Source organism: Hetaerina americana, unplaced genomic scaffold (genome assembly GCF_022747635.1).
Source record: "Hetaerina americana unplaced genomic scaffold, ioHetAmer1.1.p SCAF_6, whole genome shotgun sequence".
Taxonomy (NCBI): Eukaryota; Metazoa; Arthropoda; class Insecta; order Odonata; family Calopterygidae; genus Hetaerina; species Hetaerina americana.
The window spans coordinates 58,254,490-58,281,455 of NW_027287205.1; the positions used below are offsets into that span (position 1 = coordinate 58,254,490).

The 26,966-nt window shown below is 45.2% G+C and overlaps 1 protein-coding gene across 2 annotated transcripts in view; it reads left to right on the top strand.

Annotated features, from left to right (window-relative positions):
- The window catches only part of LOC139694955 (transducin-like enhancer protein 4), a 485,346-nt gene that overhangs the window by 418,317 nt on the left and 40,063 nt on the right, over positions 1-26,966 (top strand). For both annotated transcript variants that reach the window (XM_071593486.1, XM_071593487.1), the window contains exon 8: positions 9,814-9,858. In XM_071593486.1, coding sequence (XP_071449587.1) covers positions 9,814-9,858 — 45 coding nt within the window. The remainder of the gene's footprint in view (positions 1-9,813; positions 9,859-26,966) is intronic.

The window sequence follows — 26,966 nt, forward strand, 5'->3', positions numbered from 1 at the left end:
ATCTTAAAATATTTGCCAAAACGGGTTCTTTGCAAAATGTTCCAACTCGGTTTGATGGTCGTCTCCTAAATAACGCCCTTTCTCCAATATTTTCCCTTACGTTGATAGAATAGTTCCTCCCGTTACTGTATTAAAATGAGTTCTTTTGATGAAAGGGGGAAAGAATGCTCAGAATAACTGGAATAAGCGATTGCGTTGTTCACACCCTGGTAAAAAGCAAAAGTCTAATAGGGCTGACTCGAGTGGAACGCTAAGTGACGAGGGATGCCCAACATTCGGGAGGAAAGAGGCGAAGAAAGAGGGGGCACATCTGTCGGGGATGGGAAACGAGAGGATGAGTGGTCACCCTGTAATAAAACACGTCAGGTCATGCTATCTGGACCAGAGAGGTCTCTCTGTGAAGGAAGAATCTCTCGGGGAGATAATTTACGGAGAGGTTGCCGCGTTTGCCACGGGGCTTTTTGGGTCGCGGCCCCCCGGAATCGAGTGCCCCGCGAGTGCGGCCCGCGCGGGATCCCGTCGTGGATTTGCTCCGTTCCCTCCCCACTTCCCCCCTTACCATATCGACGCCTCCTTCAATGCGGCCCTCGAGAAAGAGGAGCCAGCGAGTCAACTCTCGGTAATACGAGTGGGGAAGCGAGGGAGAGGGTGTGAGGGAAGGAGCGGAAGGGGGAGGGTTGGTTCGGGGGGGGGGAGGGTACGTACGTGAAGTGGGCCTTTTGAGAATGGCTTTTTAAAAATATGTCGCGCACAAAGAGATGAAAGAGTTAGGGCGTTCGCGAGGTTTAATGTTTTTTTTTCGAAAGGGCGAGAAAAAGAGTCGAGTCGTAAGTACTCAAAGGAATCGTAAAAGGTTGTTCTGGAGGCATATTAACAGGGTCAAGTGCTATTAGACGCGATACTCCCCGTTTGCATTTTTTCTTCCCACCCCCCCTGCTCTCCCTCGAAAAGGACTTGAAAAATATCACATTCCTTCAGAGTCGAGTCTTTTTTTTTAATGTTTTCTTTCTTTTCGTTCTTAGTGTCCCCGCCGCGAGGACGCAACGCGCTTACTTTTAATGCGCGCCCCTCTCGTTTTATTTTCCCGGTAAAATAGGAGAAAAACGGGGCACGACACAACGAATCTTGGCGCTCACTTTCGAGTTATTTTCCACCGGAGGGTCTGTGCGGGGTGGGGCAAAAAAGTAGGCGGCTTAACTGCGCTCAGGAATTCTTTACTTTTTCGCCTTGGCTGAAGTAGCAGGGTAGGTGTCACCTGGGGGGGTGGGGGGAAAGAGGCGGAAGATGATGGAAGGGGTGAAGCAGCTGTGTAATGATTAAAGGAGTTAAAAGAGCGATGCGAACGCGAAGGTATTCCAGGGTACAGGGCGAAACGGGGAGTGTGCGGAGGGTAGGCGTGCACGGGAACGGGAGCAGTGTGAGGGCGTGTGTGTTTGTATGCTAAATGGTTGCAGTCGATGACTCGTAAAGCGTAGATGCATTTTTTTTATCCTTCATCCCCCTTTAGCTCTGCGAGCGTTCACTTGATCCGATGTGCTGTCTACTTGAACGGTTTTTTTTAAACAATTGAGATGGTGGGACGAGTGCATGAGATATATATATATAGAGAGAGAGAGAGATTTTTAGGGTGTAGTGAGGGAGAGTATTACGTGTACTCGAGTTGCGGGCCCTAAGGTCGCAATCCTGTGTACTCGGAGCGCTTATTCTTTCGATTTATTTTGTGCATTTTGCTAAACTCTTTCTTCCCTCGTGTTTTTTTTCTATTCGAGTAAAATTGAAAATCGTCAGATTCCTTTTTGCCGCTTGGCGAAAGACGAAAATGTTTTGCTCGGCGTTGAAGGTTATAGTTTCTTCATTCCTTGCACGTAAGTTTCATTTCGTTGTGTCATGGAATAGCACAAGTTAAATGGTTACCCTGACATGTGGTGCTTAACATTTTCCTTTTCCATATCCATGACGTCGTAACTCCTAAATTTTAATAAATGTCACTTCCGCCACTCAATGATTACTGCGGGGAAAAATCTGGATATGTTCGGAAATATTTTATTTACCCATCATCATGCAGCGCACAGGTGGCATTTGAAAGCATAGCTTTTTGTCCCATTCTGCCGAATAATTAGTTTTACGATCAGTTAAAGTTTGCTTGGCACCCTTCCAAAATTAGTCATTTGTTTTTACGCAAGGGATCACTTTGTTCGCGAATAAATTCGCATGACTTTGTGGAAAGTTCAATACATGCCAATGAGGAAATTTGATCTCTCTAATTTACTTTCGATGGGGGATCGCCCCATGCTATTTGCGTGGTTTTCTGCCGTTATTTGTGCAGGGAGCTCGTTTTTTTTTTTGAGTCAAAAAAATTCGTGCTCCGAGGGTCAAAAATGAACGATGAAAAGTGTGTAAACCCGAAAAGGCTCTTGTTCGCCGGGATGAATGTTAATTTCCAGCGTACCCTCCAGGTTGCCACTCCACCTGTCTAGTATTTCATATCCATAGTCGTCTGCATGTCCAGGAGTCCCATCGTACCACATCACATGGTCTCCTCACGTAACCGCTCTCATATTTGGCCCCACCATTGCCCCCTCCTCTCCACCGTCCCCCTGCTCCCCACCGACTCTCTCCGCCCCCGCCCCACCGCCGGCGTCTCCTCGCTCATCAATGAAGCCCACTTGAGAGCCCAAATATTCGACCGTCGGCCACTTCAAGTCTCGAGTTTCCAGCCCCACTTTCCCTCTCGCACCGGGGCGGACGAGCCACCCCATGCACTATGCACCCCCCCATCCCCCCCCCCCTCCGGCCACTCCAAATCCAACCACGCTCGTCCTACCCCCCCCCCCCCTAAACCCATACCTATCCCTCCCGAAAAACTGGCCACTCGAGTTTCCCGCGTTTTACATCGCCCGAGAGGGTTTGGGAGGATGGAGGAGAGTCGTGGGGAGAGGTGGGAACTCAAACTCCCCTCCCAAAGCCCCCGGCGAGACCCCCAATTCCCCCCGCGCCCCATCAACGTGACCTCTCCCACCCTCAAATCATGTCGCCATCGCTCACGTTTCAAACCAGTGGGCGGTTCTCGATTCAGGTCGGGGCTTTTGCATCGCCCGACACCACTCGAGACGGCAGGGTGGAAATGGTATTCGTGGGTTGAGAGGGAGGGGGGGTTGGTTGGTATTGGATATCATCGACAAGCACGACGGCCCCTGTGTATTACCGCGGAATATTTTTGGCACGGCGTGGGGGACAAGGTAGCCTCCTCCTCTCGCCCCCCCCCCCTTCTCCCCCTCCCCCCGTTCTCAATCCACCCCTTCCGCTTCGCATTCCGGCCGGTGGAATAGGATCGAGTTGGCACCGCGCGCATGGACGACTGGGAACTAATTGGTGGTCATCGTGGGGAGTCGGTAATGTTTGTTGTCCAGTTAGTTAACGCAGGGATTTTGGCTCGTGGAGGCGTGCGTCGCGAGGCGCTTCATCATTTGCGCCTCGCGAATGCTTAACGTTCCAGAAAGGGGGGCGGCGGGCGGTAGCATTTTGTTCGGTCAACCTGAAAGAGGTGCTTGGACTAAAAAAAACTGCTCCCCGATCGGGTGTATTTTTTTCGCGAAAAGTTCAAGGTTTTTAATGATCGTGCTAGTTGTATTCATCTTATCGGCTGCTCCCTAATTTTCCCCACATTTATCGGGGTCTCAAGGAGAACATGATGGCAAAGCTTTCCCTCTTCCTTTTGCGGGCAAAATCTAGTGATTTGCCATCGCGGCCGGCGGAACCAACACTCGACTGCAACCACATAATGTCGTATTTTAATGATTTTTGGGTTTTCATTGCTGTTTTATTTTGTATTTTGGCACTGAGTGGGAGGTTGTTTGAGGCCGAATTCAATTGATAAAATATATTCCCTACATGCGTGTAAAGGACTAAATTGAAAAATTAATTATGTGAATTTTCGAATCCTCGTGCATATCAGCTGCTTACATGTATTCGGACTACCGACGCATGCCAATGTTCACTACTCGCCTAAATGTAAATAATTCTTCAGTCTCTCCTATCCATATTTATAAAGGCTCCGTAAAAAAAATCCCCGGAATATGACATGAAGTAGAAGGAATCTAATTATGTCGACCCTTTTAACTTAAATGTGAAAAAATGGGACGTGAACACCGTGGGGATAATTTAAAAGTCGGGCTCATGAATTACCTTTAATGAACTTCTTTTCTCATCACTTTTAACCGATTGTTTTAGACTGCCTCGTAAACGGACTACAGATGTTGCGCAGCATGAAGAATAAATATTTGCTTGCGAAACGTAAGATTTTTTTTTTTTAGGGTCTTCATCTAATTTTGTCTTCGTGAAATTAAGTTAACCTGCTCTTACACCGCGCTTAATTAGTTTTACATTCCCGTGTTATTTTTAAGCCCTCTGTATCTCTCGTCCCCCCCCCCCCCCACCCTTTGCTTGCATTTTGTGACGCGCTACGGCCTCCAATCTTAGTAATCGTTTTATCTACTTTCTCCGACGATTAACGTTGAATTATATTCTAACACCCGTCAACTCGCTTGAATTTTTTCCATGTTAACAAAAAGAAAGGAGGCTCCGTGAAACTAATTTCCGAATAATTCACCATTTGCAAAAACACTTACTGCTTGCAGTTTCTGCGGATGTTTTGGCGAAATCGGATTCGATGCATTGCTTCACCTCACGAAAAGAGAGAACTGCATCTCTTCCACAGTTGCTGTTAGCTGAAAATCTCCGTAACCCATCGTAGTTTCTTGAGCTGTCGTATTCCATCACTGTCTCACTTAGTTCATCCTTTGACCTTCCTTTGTAAATCTCACCTCTATCGGCTTCCATTTTGGCCTTAAGTGATGCATCATGCCTCGGGATGTACAGTTATCCGGTTAGTTTCTTTCATATTCTTATGTCTGCCGTAGGCTTTCAAGTTCATCGAGTCTTTGAATGACTTCGTCTGCTACTCTGTCAATCCATTATAGTTTCATTAATCGTATCTAGAATAGTTATTCTAAAAGGTTCTAATCTTCATCTCTCTGCTACTGCTATAGTCTACGGGTCAAAGCTGTGGAAATCGACTCCATTTCTTGGAAAAGAAAAGTTTTTCGTGGCTACTAATTTACGTGTAGGGTCCTCTTGATTTGGCTGGAAGTAGATGCTTAGGACAGAAAACATTTTCTTCTAGACTAATCCGCCTCCTGTCTTATCTTGCTTTTGCCACCATGACTTTATTACTGAGTAAATAGAAAGCGTATTTTCGTAATTTAATTCTCTTTCCTATTTTCATTAAAAAGGGAATGTCAACGATTACCTTGGGTTTATTTCCGCTTACTTCGGGGTAGTACTTTCTACTGCCATTTTCCATTGAGGCTAGATGTCCTGGCCAGGTCTTCTTTCTGAATCTTTCCTTTCTACAGCCAATATTTTTTCTGTTGCCTCATTTTTAAAGAAACAAAAGAGGCTGATGGTGTTTGTCGGGGTTATAGAAGAATTGCAGTGCTGAAAAAGTCATGATGGTTCACTTATACGAAATACGTTACTCCTTGAAGCTCATATTTTCCTCTGCCCTGCTGCTCTCGAAGTTATTTACTTGGGGGCTATTTTCCCATAACAAGGTAGCTCCTTCGTTGAACGTGCGGTCAGAGATTCCTCGGGAAAGAGCCTATTTCAATATTTCGCGTTCGGAGTAGTTCCGAAGAAAATTTCCAAATAATTGCTTCGAACATTATCGCAGTTAATTGAAGGCCGGGCGGAGATTGCTCGGCAGAGAAAAATAATATAATGAAGAAACATTTAAGATTTAATTTTGCGTCCCAGAGCTCGCTTCCTCTTTTTTTTATGATAGTGGGGAAAATTTCGTCGAAATTAATTTAAACGACCTTCTTGTGTTTCCCTTCTCTCCCTCTATGCTTCTTTCCCTCGTTCTTTTTTTTTCACTCGCAGTCTTCACGGTTTTCCTTGCCCGACTCCCCCCATCCATATTCACTTCCCCCCTCCCTCTCTTTCTCTTCTCCTCACCCCCTCATCTTGTCTCACCCCCCCCCTCGTCTCCAACCCCACCCACATTTCGCCCTCATCTCCAAAATTAATGGAAATTCAGGGATCCACCGCCCTCAACCCCAGCAGTGCGCCTCCGTCATCGGGGGCCTCGCTCTTTCCCTCGACCCATCCACTCGGCCTCCTTCCTCCCGCCGCGTTCCCGCCACCCCTGGGATCAGGGGGGAGGGGAGGGTCGCTGTGGTGCGGCGTCGTTGGAACGAGGGAAGGGAGGAGAAAAGAGCGGGACCCCGAGGAAAAAAAGGGAAGGAAAATGTGTTAATAATGAAACATGGCCGCCGAGTGCTCTCTTTTGCACCCTTTATGCGATCCCTTAGCCCACTACCCCTTACTCCGCACCCCTCCGCCCCCCAACCGTCTCATCCTCGCCCCCTCCTCCGTCCTAGCTCACTCGCTCCGTCTCTTCCGGATTTCTCCTTCCCAGCCAGCCATTCCGTTCCGCCTACCTCTCCGGCGCATCTTTCGGAAGTTTAGTGTCCTTCCCGGTTCATAATTCATGATCATATGTAGCATAGCGATTAGAGATCGGTTTTACGGTCCTCGAAACCTATTACGCATCGTCATGGACTTTAAAAAGCACTTCAGCATAACTTGAGTACCTTTTTGAGGCTCGTTATTACCTTATACAACTCTTCATGCGGTGCAGAACTCTTTCCCCTTTCCCTCGCCTACCGAACATTCTGTCCTGACTACCTGTCACTTCGAACGATCTCTCAGTGTCTCCTCTTCATTCCACTTTTTCTGTCTAATTCGAATATTTATCAATTTTCATGTGCTCCCAATTTTTATCATTTCTTCATTTATCTTCCTCTCCCCAAAGGTTATTTTCTATATTTATCTCAGTGCCCGCGTCCTCGGATAACAGTTTCTAATTAGGTCTTCCGAATCCCGTTATGTATTCCTCCACTGGTTGGGAATCTGTATTGTCACTGTTCTTCGTAATTTTCCGTGTCACATTGTCCCCACGAGTCATTTCGCATTCTCATATGTCTCACTAAATGTGCAGAAGTTCGATGGTCCCCCGTTTTACGGGCGTATTCGAAAAAGAATGTGACTCTCTCAAGGGCTGGAGAATTGCCTACCCTTGACCGACCTCTCCGTGAAGTTTTCCACCACAATCCATGGATTTTTGTCGACGGCTATTCATTCTTCGAACAGCTATTTTCCTAGGTACATAGCAGAGTACCTTTTTATACATCTGAATCCAACATGGTCAACCCTTCATTTTTCGTAGAATGTAAAACTACGTAATCCATCGCGGAGCCACCGCGAGTACTCGTTAGCACTCACTTGAATCCATTCGATGGGAAGTGAATTTCAGTTTCTCATTAATGCCTCGGAGAGACCCGCCGTTTGATCGTTTATAGGAAGCGTTCATAAAAAAAATGACCGTTTCATTTCCTCCTCCTCGAACACAGGATATCAACGCCTTCCGCTCAAGTTGAGCCGTCTCCTCAATCCCAAACACTCGGCTCTCTGGAAACCGGCCGACCCCGTCTCCCTTCTTAAAGGATTCTCTCCCGGACGGCCACCCTCCCTCCCCCCATCCATTTTCCATCTCTCAGCGACTTCCTTCGTACGGCAATCGGCTCATCACTCTCTCATCCAGTCCTCCTATCATCACCCCTTACCCATCCGTCATTTCTTCCGCAATCGTCACTGCTGGGCTGTCTATTTATTCGGTTAACTCACACTTGCCGCAGCGGAGTTCCTTAGTCCACCTCTCCCCCTATTTGCTAATAACCCAACTAACCCTAACACTCTACCTTTATATCATTGGGTAGTTATGTCGGGATTCGGGTTTCTCGTGTTCTTCTCGTGGGTTCGGTTCAGTAAAATTGAATGGTACAGCATCCTCATGGAGGATTCATTGGGGATAGCCAAGTTTCCAGAATATTGCGAGGGTTGAATAACATTGCCAAAATGTTAATGTTGGCATTAAATTAGTTGACAGTACTGCTTTCAATGTTAGCAAGAGCAAAAGGTTGCATCCACATTTCGGTTTCAAAGTCGTATCAAACCAATAGATAGTTTTAGATTAGTTTTTATAGTAACTTCTGCCCGTGATGTATTTTTGACGTTTTGATTTACTGCAAAATTTTGACAATGGCTTCGATAATAATATTTTTTTTATTCAAGTGCATTGCTGCAAAAATACAGCGAAAGAATAATGTACATTGCTTCGCGGGTGCATTGTGGGATAGAATAACACCAGCCGTACTATAAGAGAGTACGGCTGGGGTTGATCTTTCCCTCAAAACTTATTCGGCCGAAGTTACCGTTCCTGTTGATTCGTTCTCGTATGCATTAATGATCAAGGGGAATAAAAAATAATAATAAATATGTGGTCTTATGTGGATTATTTTCTCCTCATTAGCTTCCAATAGTTATTGCTGTGTAAATAGGTTTGTGTCATTACTCGAATTTCAACTTATTCTTTTCGTCCGTCCCCGGCATTTAGGTTGTCCACTCCCGTAGACCATTCATTCACCATTCGTACCTTTCTAGTTACTTCCGCTCTCAGTCCATTTGAAGTAGAGTGGCCTTCTCGCCCTGTTTAATTCGCCTAAGGAAGCTTCGCACTTGATGAAGATACAGTTTACAATCCCTTTGATCGTGAGGGATGTGGGCCCTGTAGGCAGAGAACAGATCCGGGTGTGTGAAAGAAAAAAAATGCCGCGTTCATCCGTTTTTTTGGAGGCTTTCATTTGATGAGAGCGAAGTGCGTATGTCTCGGTGTATTTCAAAATTTTCAAAGTGCAATCATCCGGTGTATTAGCGCTAAATTATTTGCAGAAATGTTTCAAAGTGTTGCTTTTCCCTTTTGCATCTTATCCTATGTCTATGTTTCTCCCTCTCTCTCTATTTCTAATATCATTCGTCAAACTATCCAATGCAAGAAACAATTTCGGAGTTATTAGGTGCGTTTGGTCGTCTCGTTAGATTTTTTTGTGATCAGGCGGCTTGGAAGAAACCGGCGCCAAGTATTTTAAATTTCCCCTGTTGTATTAGGGTGATGAAATATATGATGCCGAAAGTTTATAAGTAGGTAAGTGCATAATCGGTATTTTTACGCAGCATCACTAGCATCTGGCTTCCATCTCTTTGTTACTGTTTTAAAAATATGTGCTGAAACGCTTTCTTTCAGATTTTTTTTTACTTGTCTTCGCTATTCTTTAAAATTGCGTGAAATGTAAGACTGGTTTTAGTTTCTGACTGTGACAGGTGATGGAACTCTCAACTTCTATAACATGGCTTTGGCACAAGGTCACTTCAATGTAGCATCCGCTAGAAATAAGTTTCCCTTGTGTGAATTTGTTCTCAGCAAATTTTTTTTCCCCATGAAAGGTTTGATGTGTAAACTTTAAGTTTATTTTTAAATAATTTAGATTTAATCAACCAGTTTAGATCATAAGTGTACACTCTGTATTGTTTCACTATTATAATAAATGCATGAGAATAATAATAATAATAATTTTTGAGTAGTACTACTGTATTACTATATGTAAACTTGCCTGCCTTCATCTAATTGCAACACATGCAACAGAAATGTAATAGATAAATGCAAGAGTCGCTGTGATCAAAAGCTCTTTATCATTAAAGGGAGTAGGAATTAATTGGGGTAAGGTAGTGCATTTTTTTCGCACATTTTAACTTGAAATTTCTTTGGTCACTTGAGTGAGGTGTGTGAATGATGATGAGCGGGATCCTAAAAGTGTATTGCGAATAAATATTTAGAAGACTCTTGCTTGCTTACAGGCGGCCATCATCTCAGCCTAAGGGAGCAGAAACACCGTTTGGGAGGTACTTATATTCGATGATCATTTTTTTCATATATTTTACTCGTCTCCCATGAAAAATACCTGCAAACCCATTTTACACCAGTTCACGCATTTTTAACTTCTAACCCTTCTCGTGTTTGTCATCCCTGGTTCCCAGTGAATAAACCATTTCAGGGATATGTTACTTTGTGTACAAATGGTGCCACGTGATGAAATTTATTCTCTTATTCGGAAGTTCCTATTGATATTATTTTGTTTCTCTTCTCGAAAGTAGCGTCCGAAAACAAAGATTATCAATTTTTAAAATCAAATTTTCAGTTCCATTTTCGTGTGCGGATCATTTTTGGGGATCCTCTTGCGAGAAAATAGAAGTTCGGATAGTCCCTGAATCGCGCTCGTCAACTCAGTATCTATCTTTCTTGCGAAATGACGATCATTGTACTCGTGGAAAATTTGGCGTGAGTTTTACGTTCATTTTTATTTTCATAGTTATCATTAATTTTGTGCCATTTTGGACCCCAGTCCAGAGTGTGCTTTTATAAACATGGTATAGCAATTACGTACGCAAGCAATTACATTCGACATGAACTTCGGAGATTAAGATCCACATCATCGGTGTTTTCAAGACAAAAGCTTGTTTGGATAAATTTTTACGAAAGTACTCACTCAAAAAAATCAAGTTGCTCTTTAGTGAAAAGTAAGGTGGCATTATCTCTGTAATACGTTAACTTTCACCGGGAACCGTTAACCATTAACAACTGGATTAATAACTAGCTTTTCACGTTTCGTGGTATTAGTGTTTTGAATGTTCTATATACCCGCAGTCCATGCACTATTGCCTGCACGGTCTTGCAAAATTTTACGTGTCTGTCCGTGTTCATTTTTGTTTTATTTTTTACATTCACCGTATTTCCACAGTTAAAACACCCCTCTCACTTTCCTCCTTGGTGCTTGGTGACTCCCGGTTGTCTTGTGTGTCCGTCCTGTCTTTGCGAGTGTCTGGTGTGCTTTTGCCTTTTTTTTTACTCGTGGGTCGTCGGGTCGCAGTGTGGAAAGTAATGAACGACTTTATTCCGCGACCCGACGCCCCTCCAAGCTAACTCTTAAGGTATTGTACTAGTGACTAAATTCGAATGCTTACATTGCTCTTTTGTGACCTTTGTGAATTGATGAAAATGTGTATGGAGTTGGCTGAAATTTTTATGTTCTCGTGTGTTTATTTTTGTAATGTGATGTTGCAGGTGTGTGAATGTGTCTCGTGTGCCCGTGAACTTAGTTGAGTCGCATAGGGTTGCATCGCTGATGAATGTTGGGGTTCAACAGTGGTCGTGGCGGTTGTGTATTTTAATTCCAAGTCCCAGTGAACAATCGGATGTTCGATGAAGGATTCATTTATGTGGCTTGATTTCCTGTCCTTGCCTTGTCGGCTGCTGAAGTTGGTTTGGTCACCCGGTCAAGTAGAGTAAATCTTCCTTTCTTTTAAGCATTGCGTAATTTTGTCAGTTTTTTTTGGTAAAATATTTCCAGGATGAGTGTCTGACTTTACGTTAACGTTGAACTATCGATATTTTAGATATCAAATCCATGGTGAAAGTCGGAAGAATTTGACGAGCCCTGGCGTAAGTGAATTCAAGCGTATATTAAATGATTCTGAAAGAGTGGTCATTGTTAAGGGATTTAAATGCTTTTGGTAATGAATGATTCCATTTTTTTTTGTTAAATCGTTGAAGGAAGCGTTTCGTGAAGAAGTGTAGTTTTATTTGGTAAAAATTGAATTTCATGTTTCACATGTAAGAACGTTTGAAAAATTTAATCCGATTAAAATCATTCAGATTGTCAGCAAACATCTTATAATTAAAGAAGGAAATTTTGTCGTAATGGATGGTCGGAGATTATGAAGGTTAGATTGGTCGATTATGATTTGGATTCAGTCTGTGCTGACAGGAGTCTTTATTATCGTTTCGTTAATTGGGCATTTTGTTAATAGTCGCCTACTTTCCGCCGAGGAAAAAAAGCTCGATTCTGGAGAAAGTTTTCAAAAGATATAGCTTAGAAATCAGCGTCCATGTGACTCTTTGCCTCTTTCTACTGGGGATTTTTTGAGTTTTCCCATCAAGATTAACAGTAATATGAATTGGAGCTCTGTTGAAGAGAACATACTATATGTTGGTTTACTTTGGCTCACATTTATGACTTTGTGTGTCCCTGTCTTGGCCGTTAAAATTGTTTGCAGTCTTCCGAAAGGGAAGATGCAAGTGGACATATCGACACGTTCACGGCGCGGAAGAAACTCCATTTCTGTCTTGTTCTCCACAATTTCGTTCCCTGAAGAACCCTGAAGACTTTCCGACGGCGTCCTGGGTAGATGGCCGACCACTTCGGTGGAGTTAGCATTTTGTTTCGTTGAAATTTTCAAATCTCGATAATGAGAGGAGTTTTTTATTCCGTTCATATGAGAGATTTCATTCCTGCAGTAGTCTCCCAGCGCCAAAGAATGTACTTTACTCCTTTCCCCCCCTGTCCAGGACTCGACAGGGCCCAAGTATTTTTTTTCTAAATTTGGGATCGGATTCAGTCACTGCATCTGCGACCCGGCCTCGCTTCGTGCTCACGAATTCACAACTTCAGGTACCTTCGCATCCCCTCTTCCCTCCTCGGCATTCCAGGCGGGACGGGAGGTGCCAAATATCTAGTCATTTGAGATGCGAGCGGCCAACGCACGGAGAAAACTCAGTTTTCACGCCTTGGCGGGCGGGGTAAGTAGTGCGAGCGCTCACCCCAACGACGGGGGTGAGCCCCCGCCTCGCCCGCAGTGCGATTTTTTTTGTGCGCGATTCCTTCCGTGCTCCCACTCTCATGAGGTTATAATTTGATTTATTTTATTTTTTTTCGCGTCTCTCCTCCACCCTCGCCTTCAGCCCTGTGGAGGTATTTTTTTCCACTCCTTTTGAATCCGCTTCCAGGCTTGCACGCTCATTCTTTCCATCATTGTGGAAAAGGTCTGCGGGAAGGGGGCGGGTATTCCATTCCCCCAACCCCCCTTCACCGTCACCACCCCCGTTTGCCAAGCACGAGTGCCTCTTCCCCTTCACCGAGCCCTCCTTATTACGTCATCACTCCTCTGAAATCCAGACCCCCATCTCATTCCCCAGTCCTGCCATTCCCACCATTAAGCCCCCTCTAGAACATTCCCTCCCCCACGGTCGCATCCCAGCGCCCCCTCCCTGGGTCATTCTCTCCCCCCATCCCTTTCTCCTCTTCCTCCTCGATCATTCTTGTGCGTTTATTAAAATGGAGAGGAGCAGAGAGAGCCGACTCCGGGATATTTAGAATTCAAGGCAAACTCATGCTTGAATGATTCGAATGAATGGGCTTTCCTTCCCTGTTTCCTCGCACCACCTTCTCCTTCCTCCCCATCCCCTTACGCTCACGCTGTGGGGGGGGATCCGACCCGTTCCTCTCTTTCTCTTTCTTCCTCTACTTCATCTCCTTTTGCTCTTCTCCTTCCTCCCCGTCGTCACTCTTTGGGCAACCCTCCGGGAGGGATGTTGGCGGGCGGGAAAAACACGTCGAGAACCCCACCGTCACACACCCTCTTCTCGAAACTCACTTTTATATTGACGCCCCCGTTCCCCCTGCGTTCGTTTTATGGCATTCCTCTCCTCCCTCCTTCTTTCACCTGTTCCGCATCGACGTCCCGCCGCCGTTACGGCCTCTTCCATGTGTGTCACGCACGAAGCCCGGGGCGGGGAATTGGGCCCAGAAGTCGGATCGGGTGAGGGATGTTGCCCCATAGCTCACTCGCGGGCCTGGGCCTAAAGTGTAGTGCAGATGATGGATGAGTCGGGGCTCGATTATCGCGGTCGTTCGTTACCAAATGCTTCACCCGGTTTAGTGGAGAGAAGATTTAGTGGGCGGGTCGACATGCGGAGAATCGCGTGTGCATTTCCCGTGTTACATTCGTACTTGTGCTCGTTGTCATGGGCTATGTTTCATATTGCTCTAATGGATTTGACTAATGTTTCAACCATAGAAAGGATTAGGCACCGTGCTTTGGAAGTATTTTTTTTAAAGCTTTCTTGAAAATACGTAATTTTCTAATGCTGCGATCTCCCGGTTACTTAGGTTTTAACTTTGTTGGTTTCCCTCCCCACACCCCTGTCTCGGCTAATTCGTTGTAATAAATATCCGATTTAAAATGGCACGTGAAAATTCGTGAGATTTTGATTTTATTTCTCACTCCGTCGCCCCGTGCTTTCTTTCAAAGCACGATTGTCCTTATATTTTCAATTGCCCTTCCAAATCCACTCGTTCCACTTCACTCGTCTATTTAAGGATCCGCCCCGTCCTCGTTACATCACCGCTCCGCTCAATAAGTCGTCCGTAATTGCGTATCGTGGCGGACGCCCTCTTACCTCCTCTCTCCTTTTTCATTTGTGTATCCAACCCCGTCATGTCGTCGCCTCGCCCCCTCCCACGCACAGACCCATATCACTCCTCATCCTCCTCCCCCAATAGCGGATTTCCATGAAATCCTTTTTTTTTATCGCTCTCGGAGAAATCCCGTGCGCGAAAATTCGAGATGTGTTTTCCTTTTCAAATGAAACCTCGCGAAATTAATAAGGGATGAATTATTTTGCCCGCTCTCATCTTTTTTCTCTCCCTTTCCGTCTTCCCACTCCTCCACTATTCTTTCATAAGCTCGGAGTGATCTCGTAATAATGTGGGCTAAATTTTTTCCGGGGCTATTTCGCGAGAGGTAATTCGAGTGTTCCGCTCACTGTCGAGATTCGCGATCCAGACGCGGTTTTCAATCAATACTCTCACCCCCTCCGCCTTGCCGCCGTTATTTTGTTCAAAGTTGTTATTTTCATGAGATCTTTTTTTTTTTGATTCATCATTTTTGTAATCTCAGTAATGCGACAAGTTTATTTTTTTGTGCTATGGGCGTTGGCGGTAAGCCTGGTTGCACCTTTGAATTTCTCAAGCAGAGAAATTTTTTCAACCGAATGCATTCTCAGGGAGGTATTAAAAAAATGTAAATGCCACACTCAAAGCACTTTCTGCGTTTTTATTCATCTTATCAAAAGGTTTCTCTATGAGCATTTCCTCGAAACTCAGAAACTTTTATGCGTCGAATTCGAAGACCCCCCCGCGTATGCACGTATTCGGACATTTGTGTGTGAGCGGGTTTTTTTCAATTCCGATTTACATCTCGCGAATCATTTCACGGTAACCGTAGAGCTTAAATCCTGCGCTCAAGATTGCATTCGCATTTCAACCACTCCCTGGAATTTTTTTCTCTTATTTTCATAATGTTTTAACTGAGGTTTTGTTGTAATCTCCGAAGAGTGGGGAAATATTTCCTGGGAAATTGAGAGCGCTGCGAAATATGGCGGATCGAGGGCATTTCCATGGAAATCATATCATTTCATCCATCCTGCCGTCCTCTCCACCGCGATCCCTCTCCCCATATCTCTTTTTCCATCGTGAACCCGTCATCCCTTTTCAATTTCTCACATCTGACTGACACTCACTATCTCTTGCACCCTAGCTTCGTCCATTCACTCAAGCAATCATTCCTGCCTCTCTCTCTCTTACTACTTCCCACTTCAATATCCTTATCCTTCATAAAAAAGGGTAAATAACTCGATTCCTACGTTCCCTTCCCATCCCAAGAGTTAAACAAAAATACATTTATATTCCCGCGGCCTTGAAAGGCAGTACTCATTCGAATTCCCTCGAGGTGTCATGGTCTGGGATAAGTCGGGCCCATCAACGGTAAGGATTATACTTTTTCCCCCGGTTTCATTTTTTTTTTCTTTTCGACCCCGGTCGGAGTTTTAGGTCGTCAGCTTCTCATTCCTTGGGGAATGGTTTCCTATCCGTTCAAACTGCATGCACAGTGGGCGAAACAAGTTTATATGACGGAGAAATAATTTCCGCAAATGAATGTCGTCTTTTCTTTTAGGAGCGCCGCTGAAATAGGTATGACATTATGAATACCTTAGGTCAAACGTGTCGAGGGGGTCAGGTTCAGGTAAGTGGATATTGGGGCCTCTTAAGAAATAAAAATTGGGCCCTGGTCAGCACTAGTAAACATCGAAAAACTTGAGTCGGGGCAGATAGTTTGATGACAGTTGGCTGAGTAAATCTTTGTGTAGTTCCGATCCGAATATTTCCTAACTGTTATGAAGTTCTTCATCCCGAAAAGATTAATTTCCTTCCGTTTCAAACCGATTTTGTTTGTTTCAGTAATAAATGAAAACCAGGCTTCGAAAAGTCCTTGTTTATAATCCTAATCTTGGTCGTGAATTTTTAATTTGCCACCACTCAGCTGAATTTCTTCTTTTATTCTAAGTTGAGTCGGGTCGTCATTTTCAGCGCTGTTTTGGCGTAGATTCTAAATACGGTGAAGTCTTGTTACGTAAAAGAGTGCCCGGCCCTAGGTATAACTACGTGGCTGATGCCTCGTTTGTCACATTTTATGCGTGAGAGTCGTTAGTATTCGTTTACCTCGTGCCGCTTCCAAACGAAATGATAAACCTTTGAGTGAAAAATTTCCAAAAGGTATGCATCGAAGGGAATTATTTTTGTGAAACGTTTGAGACTGTGTCAGTTGTACGTCAATCAGTAACACAGGCAGTGTTTCTCGTCAGTTACTTTGCGTGCAGGTATTCATGTGTCGAACCTCGCTGCAGAATGAGTGTTTCAAAATCATTTCAACGGCAGTGATCTGTGAGAATTCAGAAGTTTTAAACTTTCCGTGGGCATTGGTCGCTTGATTCACTTCCGGTTCGAGGGAATCCAAAGTTTTGTCGCGTTGATCATCGCGAGATCTCGCGCAGCATTCTCCCTCCCGACGGTTGGGCCGCGGAAGGTTCAAGTGAGGCAGTGGAGCGGGGAGGGAGGAGTGATCACCGTATCCCCTTCCCCCCGCTTTTGATGGGAGCTCTGTTACCTGGGAAGGATGTGGGAGAGAGGAGCACGAGCCTCCAACATTTACGGGAACGATATGGGCTCGGTCGTTGGATGTTTCGCCCTCGCGCATTCCTCCTAGTCTGTGGGCGATTTTAAGTGTACGGCCGAGCTTGGCGGAGCGGGAAGAGACAGAACGCGGAACGGTTTGGCCGTTCTCCTTTCACACCCCCTCCTCCCTTCCCACCCACCCCCATTCTTTCCTCAAAGTGTGTCCTCCCCCCCATCTCCTACCCTCGCTCACTAATTCCCTGCCCTCTATCGAATAAATAAAAAAAAGGAGAGTCGAGTCGGCGGGAGTTCACGCTTCGTCGCCCTGGTTCACAGCATCCTTTTCTCGAATGACCGCTTCATTAGGGTCGGGGCAAATCTGTTTCCGCCCGCTTCCTTTTCTGCCAAAGTGCTTCCCCGTTTTATTAGGATTCGGGGAAGCAACGGACTTCGGGGTTGTTTCCGACGCAACGGGATGTGCTCTCTCCCGCGCCTCTCTCAATCTCATGCAAATGGGCGGAGGCTGTTCTTTTTTGATGACCCGTGCGTACTTCCCCGGGAAAAGGGGGAAAAGAGTAAGGCCGCCACTCTTTTTAGAGTCCTCCGCGTATGCAGGAGGATCCGGGGAATAAATTCTTCGAGACGGCCCGCGCCTCGCGAGCTCATGCGTACGTTTCTATCACCCGTGACACTGTCGAGTTATAAATATATTATTTATCTATATATATATATATATTTATAAAAATGATATATATTTGTTTATAAAAAATTTATATATATATATATATATATATATATATATATATATATATATATATATATCTAAATGTATCAGTTTTGGCAGTCAGTCTCGTACCATGGTGCCGTGGGCGTATTTTATTCACAATCCGCTTTTGTGTTTTTATTTTCAGTTCACTCTTATGCTTTTATGACTTCATAGAGGGTGCTTTCAAAAAGTAATGACATTTAATTTCCCGCGCCGCTCCTTTGGTCGTATTGGGATCGTACCACTGGGAGTAGGTGGGGGGACGCTAAGCTTTGCCGCAAAACCGGTCTCAGTGCTCTCCAAGCTGTGGAAGCGGCACGACGTCAGTTATTGTAAACCTCTGCGCGCCGACCGTGCCACGGAAAATTGGAATCGACGATCACTGAAGAATTTTAATTGCTTGTGGAAATCTGTTCAATTAATTACTTAAAAGAAAGCATTATTTTTGGACAGCGCCCTGCATAAGCTACGGAATGTTATTTCAAATTCCTTGTGCGAAGGTTTTTTTATATGTTCTTTCTCCTTATTTGCTACGTTTTCTTACGTCAGTGATATCACACCCGGCATAATAAGTAATATAGAAGTATCGTTTATCATTGCATACATTAACCGGGAAAATTTTGGTCAAAATATTGTACCGTAATGGAAGATTTCCCATCGATCGCGGCTAATTTGGCGAAGTGACTATTTCTTCATATTTCCCAGACCATCATCTCTTCCGCAATGGCTAGTAATCCCATCCGGCTGGATATTTTTTCAGCATTTAACCCCTTTCATTCCGGGTGCGAATCATAACATTACCCTGCCTCGAAGGAAGGACGAGCATTGTTTGGGCATTAAACGGGGTAAACGAGACTCTCAAAATCCTCTCCCCCCCCCCTCCACCACCTCCCATTCGTTTGCACCGCCTACCTTGGCTCGAAATTAAATTTCGCCGTCCGTAGTCCCGTCCACGCTGAAGAATATGCGAGGAGGTGTATTGAAAAAAAAATTAAAAGAGGGGGGGAAGGGCTCATTTGGGCCGCCTTCGCCCGTGGCTTATGTTTTCGCGGGTTAATCCTTTCGAATCGCATAGCTTCGTATTCCGGGAGAGTTTCGGCAGGGGAGAATCGGTTGGGGGAAAGGGTGGACTGCGGGAGCTTTATGTGGCGGGGGCGGGGAAGTGGGGGTCTCGTCTACTTCCGAGAGGGGTGGGAGGAGATTGGTGGGCGGGAGAAAGGAGATGAGGTTGCTAACAGGGTTCGGTTTTCGAGCGGAGCGGGATGAGGGGGAGAGAAAGGGTTTCTGCTGGAAAAGGGATCAGAAAATGTGGATTGATAAAGCTTGTGGGATGGGTTGGAGGTTTAAAAGGGGACGGGGTGGGTTTTAAGCTTTTGGGTGGTCGGGAGGCTTGAGGCCGTAAGGGCGGGAGGGTTTGAAGGGGGTCGTTTCTGGGGGGATAGTCGATGGGATCCCGTGTGTGGGTGGAGAGAGTGGGTTATGGGGGGTGTTCTTTTTTGTTGGGGAGGGGAACGTCATCTCATATTCGTCCCTGCCCGCAAAAGCATATCCTCCCGAAAATTCCGCCCCACGTAAACCGCCTTCGATCCACCCTCAGTATCCAAGCGGGAAGCCAACGAGCTAGAGAAATTAATCGATCTAGGGGAGTGGCTCATATTTGTTAGACCACTTGCACCCAAGGTCCACCCCACCGGCCCACCCTTCTCTCGCCGCCGCTCCGGAATCCTCTCCGGTCACTCTCGGTTTTGTCCCTCGCTCTGTGTCCTTCTCCCCCTCCTGCGGGCGTTTTCCACCGCGCCTAAGATCCGTCCCCTCGTGGACGATGTCGCGTACCGATCGCTGATGCCGTTCCAATTATGTCCCTCCGTTTTCTTCCGAGTCACTCCCGAGTGATGCGATTCGTCTGTTTTTTTCGTCTTCATCATTCCGTCTCGGCTATATTTCAACAGTCTTTTTGTACCACCCCTTCACCCTCCCACCTCCATCCTCCCTTGAATATTTCCTAATAATTCGTTTCACTTTCTTCTTTGGATTGCCCATGGTGAAATTTCAGCCCTCTTTGATTTTCGGTCGGCTCTGCCCATGTGGGTTGTGTCCTTTTTTTAAGTTGGGGAAGCCGTAAGCTGCTTAAAACCAGGTTTTTCCGTAAAGACAAACAAGTGTGTTGCATGAAAATTTCAAATGCGTCTAATTGCTCTCGTTCGGGCTTCGCATTCGTGCATATTCGCGATGCAAAATTATGTTTATTCGCGATGCAAAATTATGTTTATTCGCTAATGCTGATGATGGTGTTGGCTCCACGATCTATTTATTTTTGGAAGACAATTATAATAATTTCAGCTATTTATGTATTTAAAAATCGGAAGTTTAAGAAAAAAAAAAGATTTTAATGCTTGAAATACCGCGGACCAATTCATCCGGTCTTTTGTGCTCCCGAAAGTACGTGCAATGGTAAGCTTGTGCCGTTATTCCGCTATCGCTGCACGGAGTAATTTTACAGGATTGGATTTTTTCCTAGGCGGCCAAGAATGAAATTTGCCTTGTCTTTCCTTCACGTACTCTGGTGTGTGTCACTCGATCTAGGGCTTTTTCCTGCTTTCTGCCCCCCCTCCCCTTCCGATCGAGTTACCGTTTTTGCATCCAGTTTCATTTCCATCCTGCCATTTCCCTCGCCACCCGTAGACGGCTCTCCCCTCCACTCTCACACCCCCTCCCGTGTTTGCGCCCCCCACTTTTCCCACACCATTCTCGTCACACACTCTTCCTCCCCCCACCCCATATCTCTCTCCGTCCCTCCCTTGCCTTCACTCTGGTTTCCGCCCCCATCAGTGCGCCCTTCCCGCATCCCCCATCTCTTCCTAATTGCCTCGTCGACTCCTCCTTCGCCCCTACCCCCGCTCCGTCCCATCCTTCCATCTCCGCAAACCCTTCACCCTCGCACGTCCCGTGTCTTCCCATTAAAAAAAAAAAAAATCATTCTTTTGAATTTGTTTTTTCAGCCACCCCACTCCGCGACTCTCCACCGGGGGCCATAGTCCTTAGTGGGGCGGAGGGCCCCCCCGCCTCACATCGCGTCTTCATTGTAGAAGTCCCAAGCTCGATTCCCTTCCTGCGACCCCCTCCCCCTTCCCCATCCCTCCCTCACGCTCCCATTTCGCTCCTCTGATCGCCGTTTGACTCGATAAATCGATGGATATCAAAAATCTTGTTCCTCGAATCGTGAATTCTTCCCCCCCCACTGTTTCAACCGCATACATTTCTCGCACTTCATTGATCAAAGTGAATCGTTGCTCGTGTGTTTTCTTTTATTTTCGAAAGATTTTAATTTCTCCCTAACTCTTAAAAAAATCTGGGATCGCGGGAGGTAGGGTGACTACTTAAATTGCTCTGTAGGCCTGCAATATTCGTCAGCACCCCCTTCAGTCGTCAGTGTAACATTAATTCCGATGTCTCGATAAAATGTGGACTTAGCCTGGAAGTTGTTTTTTTGGTAGAAATATACTCCCTTTTGGGTTTTGTTTTCTTTGCTGGAAATGGTAGTGAGGATTATAGTTTATAATATTCGGATACCTACGAGCTTACTGGTTACCTAACGGCTAAACCTCGTATAGCTGTTACAAAGAAGTCGGCTTAAATTAGAATAAGGATCTAAAAAGGCGTAGGTGGAATTATTGTTTTAATTTATTCAATTTCTTTGTTGAATGAAGAGATTGATGTGTTAATTATTTTAATGTCACTCGGGTATCGCGAAGACAAATTTCCCAGATCTTAATTCTCCATTTAGTGTTTCATTGTACATGCGATTCACCCGTCAAGTAGTATCCCACAACAACGAGTTATCGAGGAGCCCTTTTGAGCATTTATGGCTTTGAGAACTAATTTCATTAATCTACCCCCCCATACCCCCTACGGATATCTCCTGGAGACTTACTTAAATTCATTTTTATTTTTTTCCGCACATTTTTAGCTCACTTTTATTTTGTTACTCTGTATTGTTTGCCGAAGAAAATGCGCATCCGTTTCTCGAGAGCGTCACCTGCCCTAGTTGTGATTTATAATCCTAAGAATTTTTATTTTTTTTAGTTAATTGGAAAACTGAGTCTGCTTTGTTTTCATTCCGTTGAGTTCAATTTGGTAGAAAAATATTAGAGTGCGGCGTCATCCTTTGCAACACTTCGCAGGGGAAAATCTTTTGATTTAAGCGCGGTAATGCGAATTATGACTTCACCAATGTGGAGGATTTTCCTCTAGGCATCGGCGAGCACAATCGAATCGGGATTTTTACAAAAATTAAATCGCTTTCCTCTATTTAATAGTCTTGAGGATTGTGTCTTTTTAAGTCTCGTTCCCTTGCCCCCTATGACGTGTTGATAATGCTCGTTCAAAAGAAAGCGTGTAATCATTTATCCCAGAGTTGTCTCAGCGTGATGATTGTCCCCGCGATTGCTTTTCTCCTGTAGTTTCGCATTACTACCCGATGCAGCCGCGACTCTATATTCTCAACATGCTGCCGGCCAAGCGTTTCCTCACTCGAGGCGAGATTGTTTTCCCTGCTTTCATACTACTCTTAAGGTCACCCCTCCTCTGCATTTCCCTTGTGGAGGAATTCTCTCCCAACTTCTTGTAAACAAAATGAAAGCGTAAAAAGGCGGCAAATGATTTTTACTCCGCCGAGTTCTCTTCCGGTATGCATGCAAAAACATACGCGTCATTGTATGTACGAGAAAAATGAAACGAATATGTGAACGAAAAACGAAAACGAACAAAAAAATATGTACTCGTATATGAAAATGAAATATATATATATATATATATATATTTATTTATATTTATACACACATACATACACATACGTGTGTGTTTGTGTGTGTGTGTGTATATATATATATATATATATATATATATATATATATATATATATATATATATATATATATATATTTCATTTTCGCTCCTCTACCTGCGATCTCCAAGATGTATTCTCTAGAATATTATCATATCCTCGATCTTCTCCCTTCACACCTTCCCTCCACTCCAGGAGAATAAAGGAAAAAAAGTCCCTTCCCACTCCCCCATCAAAAATTTCTCTTTCTCATTCAACCTGCACCCACGCCCGCGTTTTTTCCTTCCTTCATCATCTTTTCCCTCTGTACTTCTCTCCCTCCGTCCTCGCCTCTTCCCACTCCGCCCTTCCTGCCCCCATCACACTCTTCAACCCGTCTCCTCTCTCCCCATTTCTCCTCCACCCTTTCTCTCGCTCGCTCTCTCGACGATATTTCTCCTCCCCCCACCCCCCGTTTCACTTTTTTCCCATCCCTATTTTTTTTTAAAGCCTGGCTCTTTCCACCATCGCTGCCGGGGTAATGAGCGAGAAGGGACCCCTGGGTTTGAGATTACGTGGCGCCCTGGATCCGAGATTACGCCCCGCGAGGGAGAGGTGGGTGCGGGAAGGGGGAGGTTAGGAGGGGGTGGGGCGGGAGGTTAGGGGATTAAGGGGGGGATGGTGAGATGGGGGAGAGATGGGGGGGTGTGGGTTGGCGAGTCGTTAAAAGTGGGGGAGGGATGGGGGCGCGTTGAGGGTTTCGGAGGGGAGGGGTTATTTGGCGCGTGGGGTGAGGTGCTTGGAGTAGGTAAGGGTACGAGAACGAAGAATTCATGGGGGTGGGGTGGTGGAGAGGAGATCCTGAAGGGTCGTGTCGGGATTGGTGTGGGGAAGAGGTGGAGGGTTTATTTTTTTTTGCTTTTTTTAATCTTTTTTTTTAGAGTACGGCTGCCAAGGGCGTTTTTCCGCCTTTCGTGGATATTCGGGGAAGGCTGGCGGAAGGAGAGGAGGTCGCATGGGGTAGGAGGGAAAGGGGAAGGGGTGGGAAAGGAAAGAGATTTTTTTATTTCCTTGTGTTTTTTTCCCTCTCTCTCTCTCCATCTCTGCCCCCAACCCCCGCTCCCCACACCCACCTACACACTCACCCAACTCCCTTTTTCCATCCGAAGACTCATTTTTATTCACCCCATCGTGTGGAGCGAGTGCAAGGTTCGCGGGGAGACATAGTGTTGGGCTTTGCCGGTGAGGTGGCGCTTTTTTCGTGTTCGTTGGGGCGGGTTTGAATTTTTGAAAAAAAAAGGAAAAAGAAGGGACGGGTGGAAAAAAATCCCCACGTTCCCGTTCCATTATTTTGCTTCGCCCTCTTTTCTCCTTCTCTTCACACCCCCCACCTCCACGCCCTTAGCGCTCTCCTCCTTTCTCGTCCTCCGGCTCCATCGCACTTCTTCCACCCCCGCCTACCTATTTTTTACATTCAGCCGGTGCGCATCCGAGCAGTACTTCCCGAAGCTCGAATTTTGTTATCCTTTTTTCCTCCCAGCTCTCTCTCTCTCTCTCTCTGTCTCGCTCCTCTATCCCCTCTCCTGTCATATCCCCCGCATCGAGGGCGTATAATTGTTATCATGGTAGCATAATGATGGATGATAAATTCCTTTGTATCGGAGATGTTTAGTTGTTTTTTTTTCGGTCCGTCTTTTCTTTTCTTTCTCCGTGGATGAGGACGTCATTACTCCCAGGCACATTATGGTCCCATTTTTATTTCGATGTAGGTTTACGGTTTTTTCTTCCTCTGGGATTATAGGACCACAAATGTACAAAAGCGGCCGATACAAGACTATCTCATCTTTTGCCCCTGGCATTTTTTTTGTAAATCTCTGGAGATTTCTTGATGGACATGCGCCAGACCTTAGGTGAGCCTGTTTACCACAATCATATTGAGCGTGCCTACAGCTTTATGAGGTGTGCTGCAGGCTGCGTTTTTTTGTTCAACTGAATACCTCAACTTGTTGGGATGGGCGCGAAATAATAATTATATGAATTTATATTTCTAATGTATATGAAATCAGCACTAGTGGACAAAGACAAAAACACAGAAACACACAAAAAAGGGAAGAAACTCACTAGGTTTCGAATTTTCGGTAGTCCACGCCACCTTTCTCTAGGAAGGGAAGGACAGAATTGAACCTAGCAGTTCTTTCCTTCTCTCCCTTGAAAAAAAAGCTTTAAATTTTTTCCCCAGTTATGTCCTTCTCTTTCTTGAGAAAGGTGGCGTGGACCACCGAAAATCCGAAACCTAGTGAGTTTCTTTTCATTTTTGTATGTTTCTGTGTTTTTGTCTTTGTCCACTAGTTCTGACTTCATATCCATTCTTTTTCACGTCCATGAGTTTTTCAAAAAAGTGTTATATATATATATATATATATATATATATATATATATATATATATATATATATATTATATATATATATATTATATATATATATATTATATATATATATATATTGTTACACATTTTTTTCTACTACATCCTCTTTTGGAGTGCAAAGAAAAAACTTTTAGATCGGGGCGGGAGGTAAAGATGGTTCTTCGTCTTCACGTAAAACCCTTAAATTTGTCCTTTCCTTCTTACATTGCCCTCGATCTAGGGGCGAAATGACACGCTAGATCGAGGGCGCGCGCGCGGTTGTGCGTGTGTCTCTGCGAACTCACGTGATTCCCTCCTTCCCAGACCCTCCCCTCGTCTTAATTTCGAACCCTTTTAACTTGGCCGCCCCCTTTCCCGTCCTCCTCACCCTGCTTCACCTCCTACGCCCTCTAAAAGTCCCTTTACCCGTCTTCCTCCTCACTCCCAACCGTGGCGCCACCACCCTGCCGCCTTACTTAATGTCTTTAGTTCCCGGCTTCTCCTTCCTTCCCTCGCCGCCCCCCTCCCCTCGCTCCTCCGTCTCCCCAAGACACTGCTCTCCATCCACCCAACCCTCCCACCGCCCTCTGCGACCCCCCACCCTTCTCACCCACTTGCGGGAAGTGACGAGGTAGGGTTTGAGGAAATTAAGTTGGAGAAGCCATCTCGCTGGCTCTAATTATCCAGCCAGTACTTCCACTCACCCACCCACACTCACACCCTCCTCCCCAACCCCTTCCCTCTTCCATCGCTTCTCTCCCCCACCCCCGTCCACCATTTCGCTCCCCATCCCACCCCTTCTTTTCTCCGTTTCTTCCCTCTTTCTTCCAGTCCCCCAGTATTCCCTTCCCTTTCGTCGTCTCTCGCCCCCATTCCCGAACACGTCCTCCGCTCAGCGTCTTTTCTCGCCATTCGTCGTGTGTGATAAGTGTATTTTTGCGGACCCGAGGCCTACCCGGGAACCCATATCCGTTCGGTTCCCCGCTGGAGATGAGATGTTTTTGGCCGTGTGTTCAATTCGTCGCGTGTTCTGCTACGAAAGAAAATTTAATTCAGAATTCCGATGCTAGTCTGTTAACGGTCCTTCGAGTATAGACAGTTATCAATATTCATCCCCCTCTTTTAGATGTCTTGCGTGACCTGCGTATTGCACCCGGCCAACGACTGTCTTAATTTTCCCCAGAAGTGTTTCTTTTTGGTTGATAAGTGGGATAATAAGTAATCTGTCCACCTTCCAATACATATTGTTTTTTTATTTATTTGTTGGTTTTCGACTCTTGCCGTTAGCTTTCTTGGAAATCTTTTCCTTGAAGGCGTCTGCGTAATCTTCACGAAGCTCATGTTCTCGGCCTTCTTCGTTAACCATTTCTCTGGCACATATCATTTGAAAATTCCATTATCCCGAATCCATTTGTACGTAACATCGATTTCAACAACATTGAGACCCCATATTCAACGTCTCTTGTCGTGCAAGGATGCTGAATTTATGGCAGTACTTATTTTCTTGTTTACTTTTTTCATGGCGATGAATAGTTGCGTTTAAAATTAACTATTTGAGTCGGGTTGTGAGAAAAGTTGTATCGATCACCTGTCTTCAATTTCAAGACTTTCAAGTGCGATTTATAGGGCATTAAATTGGAGTAACGCTGGGGGTTGATGTTTATGGTGAAACCCGTCACAGAGTCTTTAAGTAAAGCTGGGAAAGTTCGAAGGCTTTGGTTTCCACGAATTTCTATCACTTCCTTTCAAAGTCAAATCCGCAATTACATAGTCGATATCAGCCGTTAAGGGCTAAGTCATCTGGTAATGAAGCAATGCAAAAAAGAAATTTTCATGGTTAGCCCAATTTGAGTTTTGAGTTGGAACCGCACTGCCCGTCTTACACCACGAGGATGATGGTCTTAGCAGTATTTGAGAATTACCGTGGAATATATTTGTAGATTTTTGTTCCTTTCACATGCCTGACTTTGCTTTCCTCCTGGGACTCGTTAATCCTTTTTCAGCATGAACTGCCAGTTCCAACATCGCTTATTCTTAACAGTAGGTGCTCAGATCACAGCCATGTGTCGCGTATCATGTATTTTTTTCGTTGGTAATATTTTGCATGTATTTCTGTCCATATTTACTCACTAGCTTCTTTACGTGTTCTTAATTAATATAAGCACTA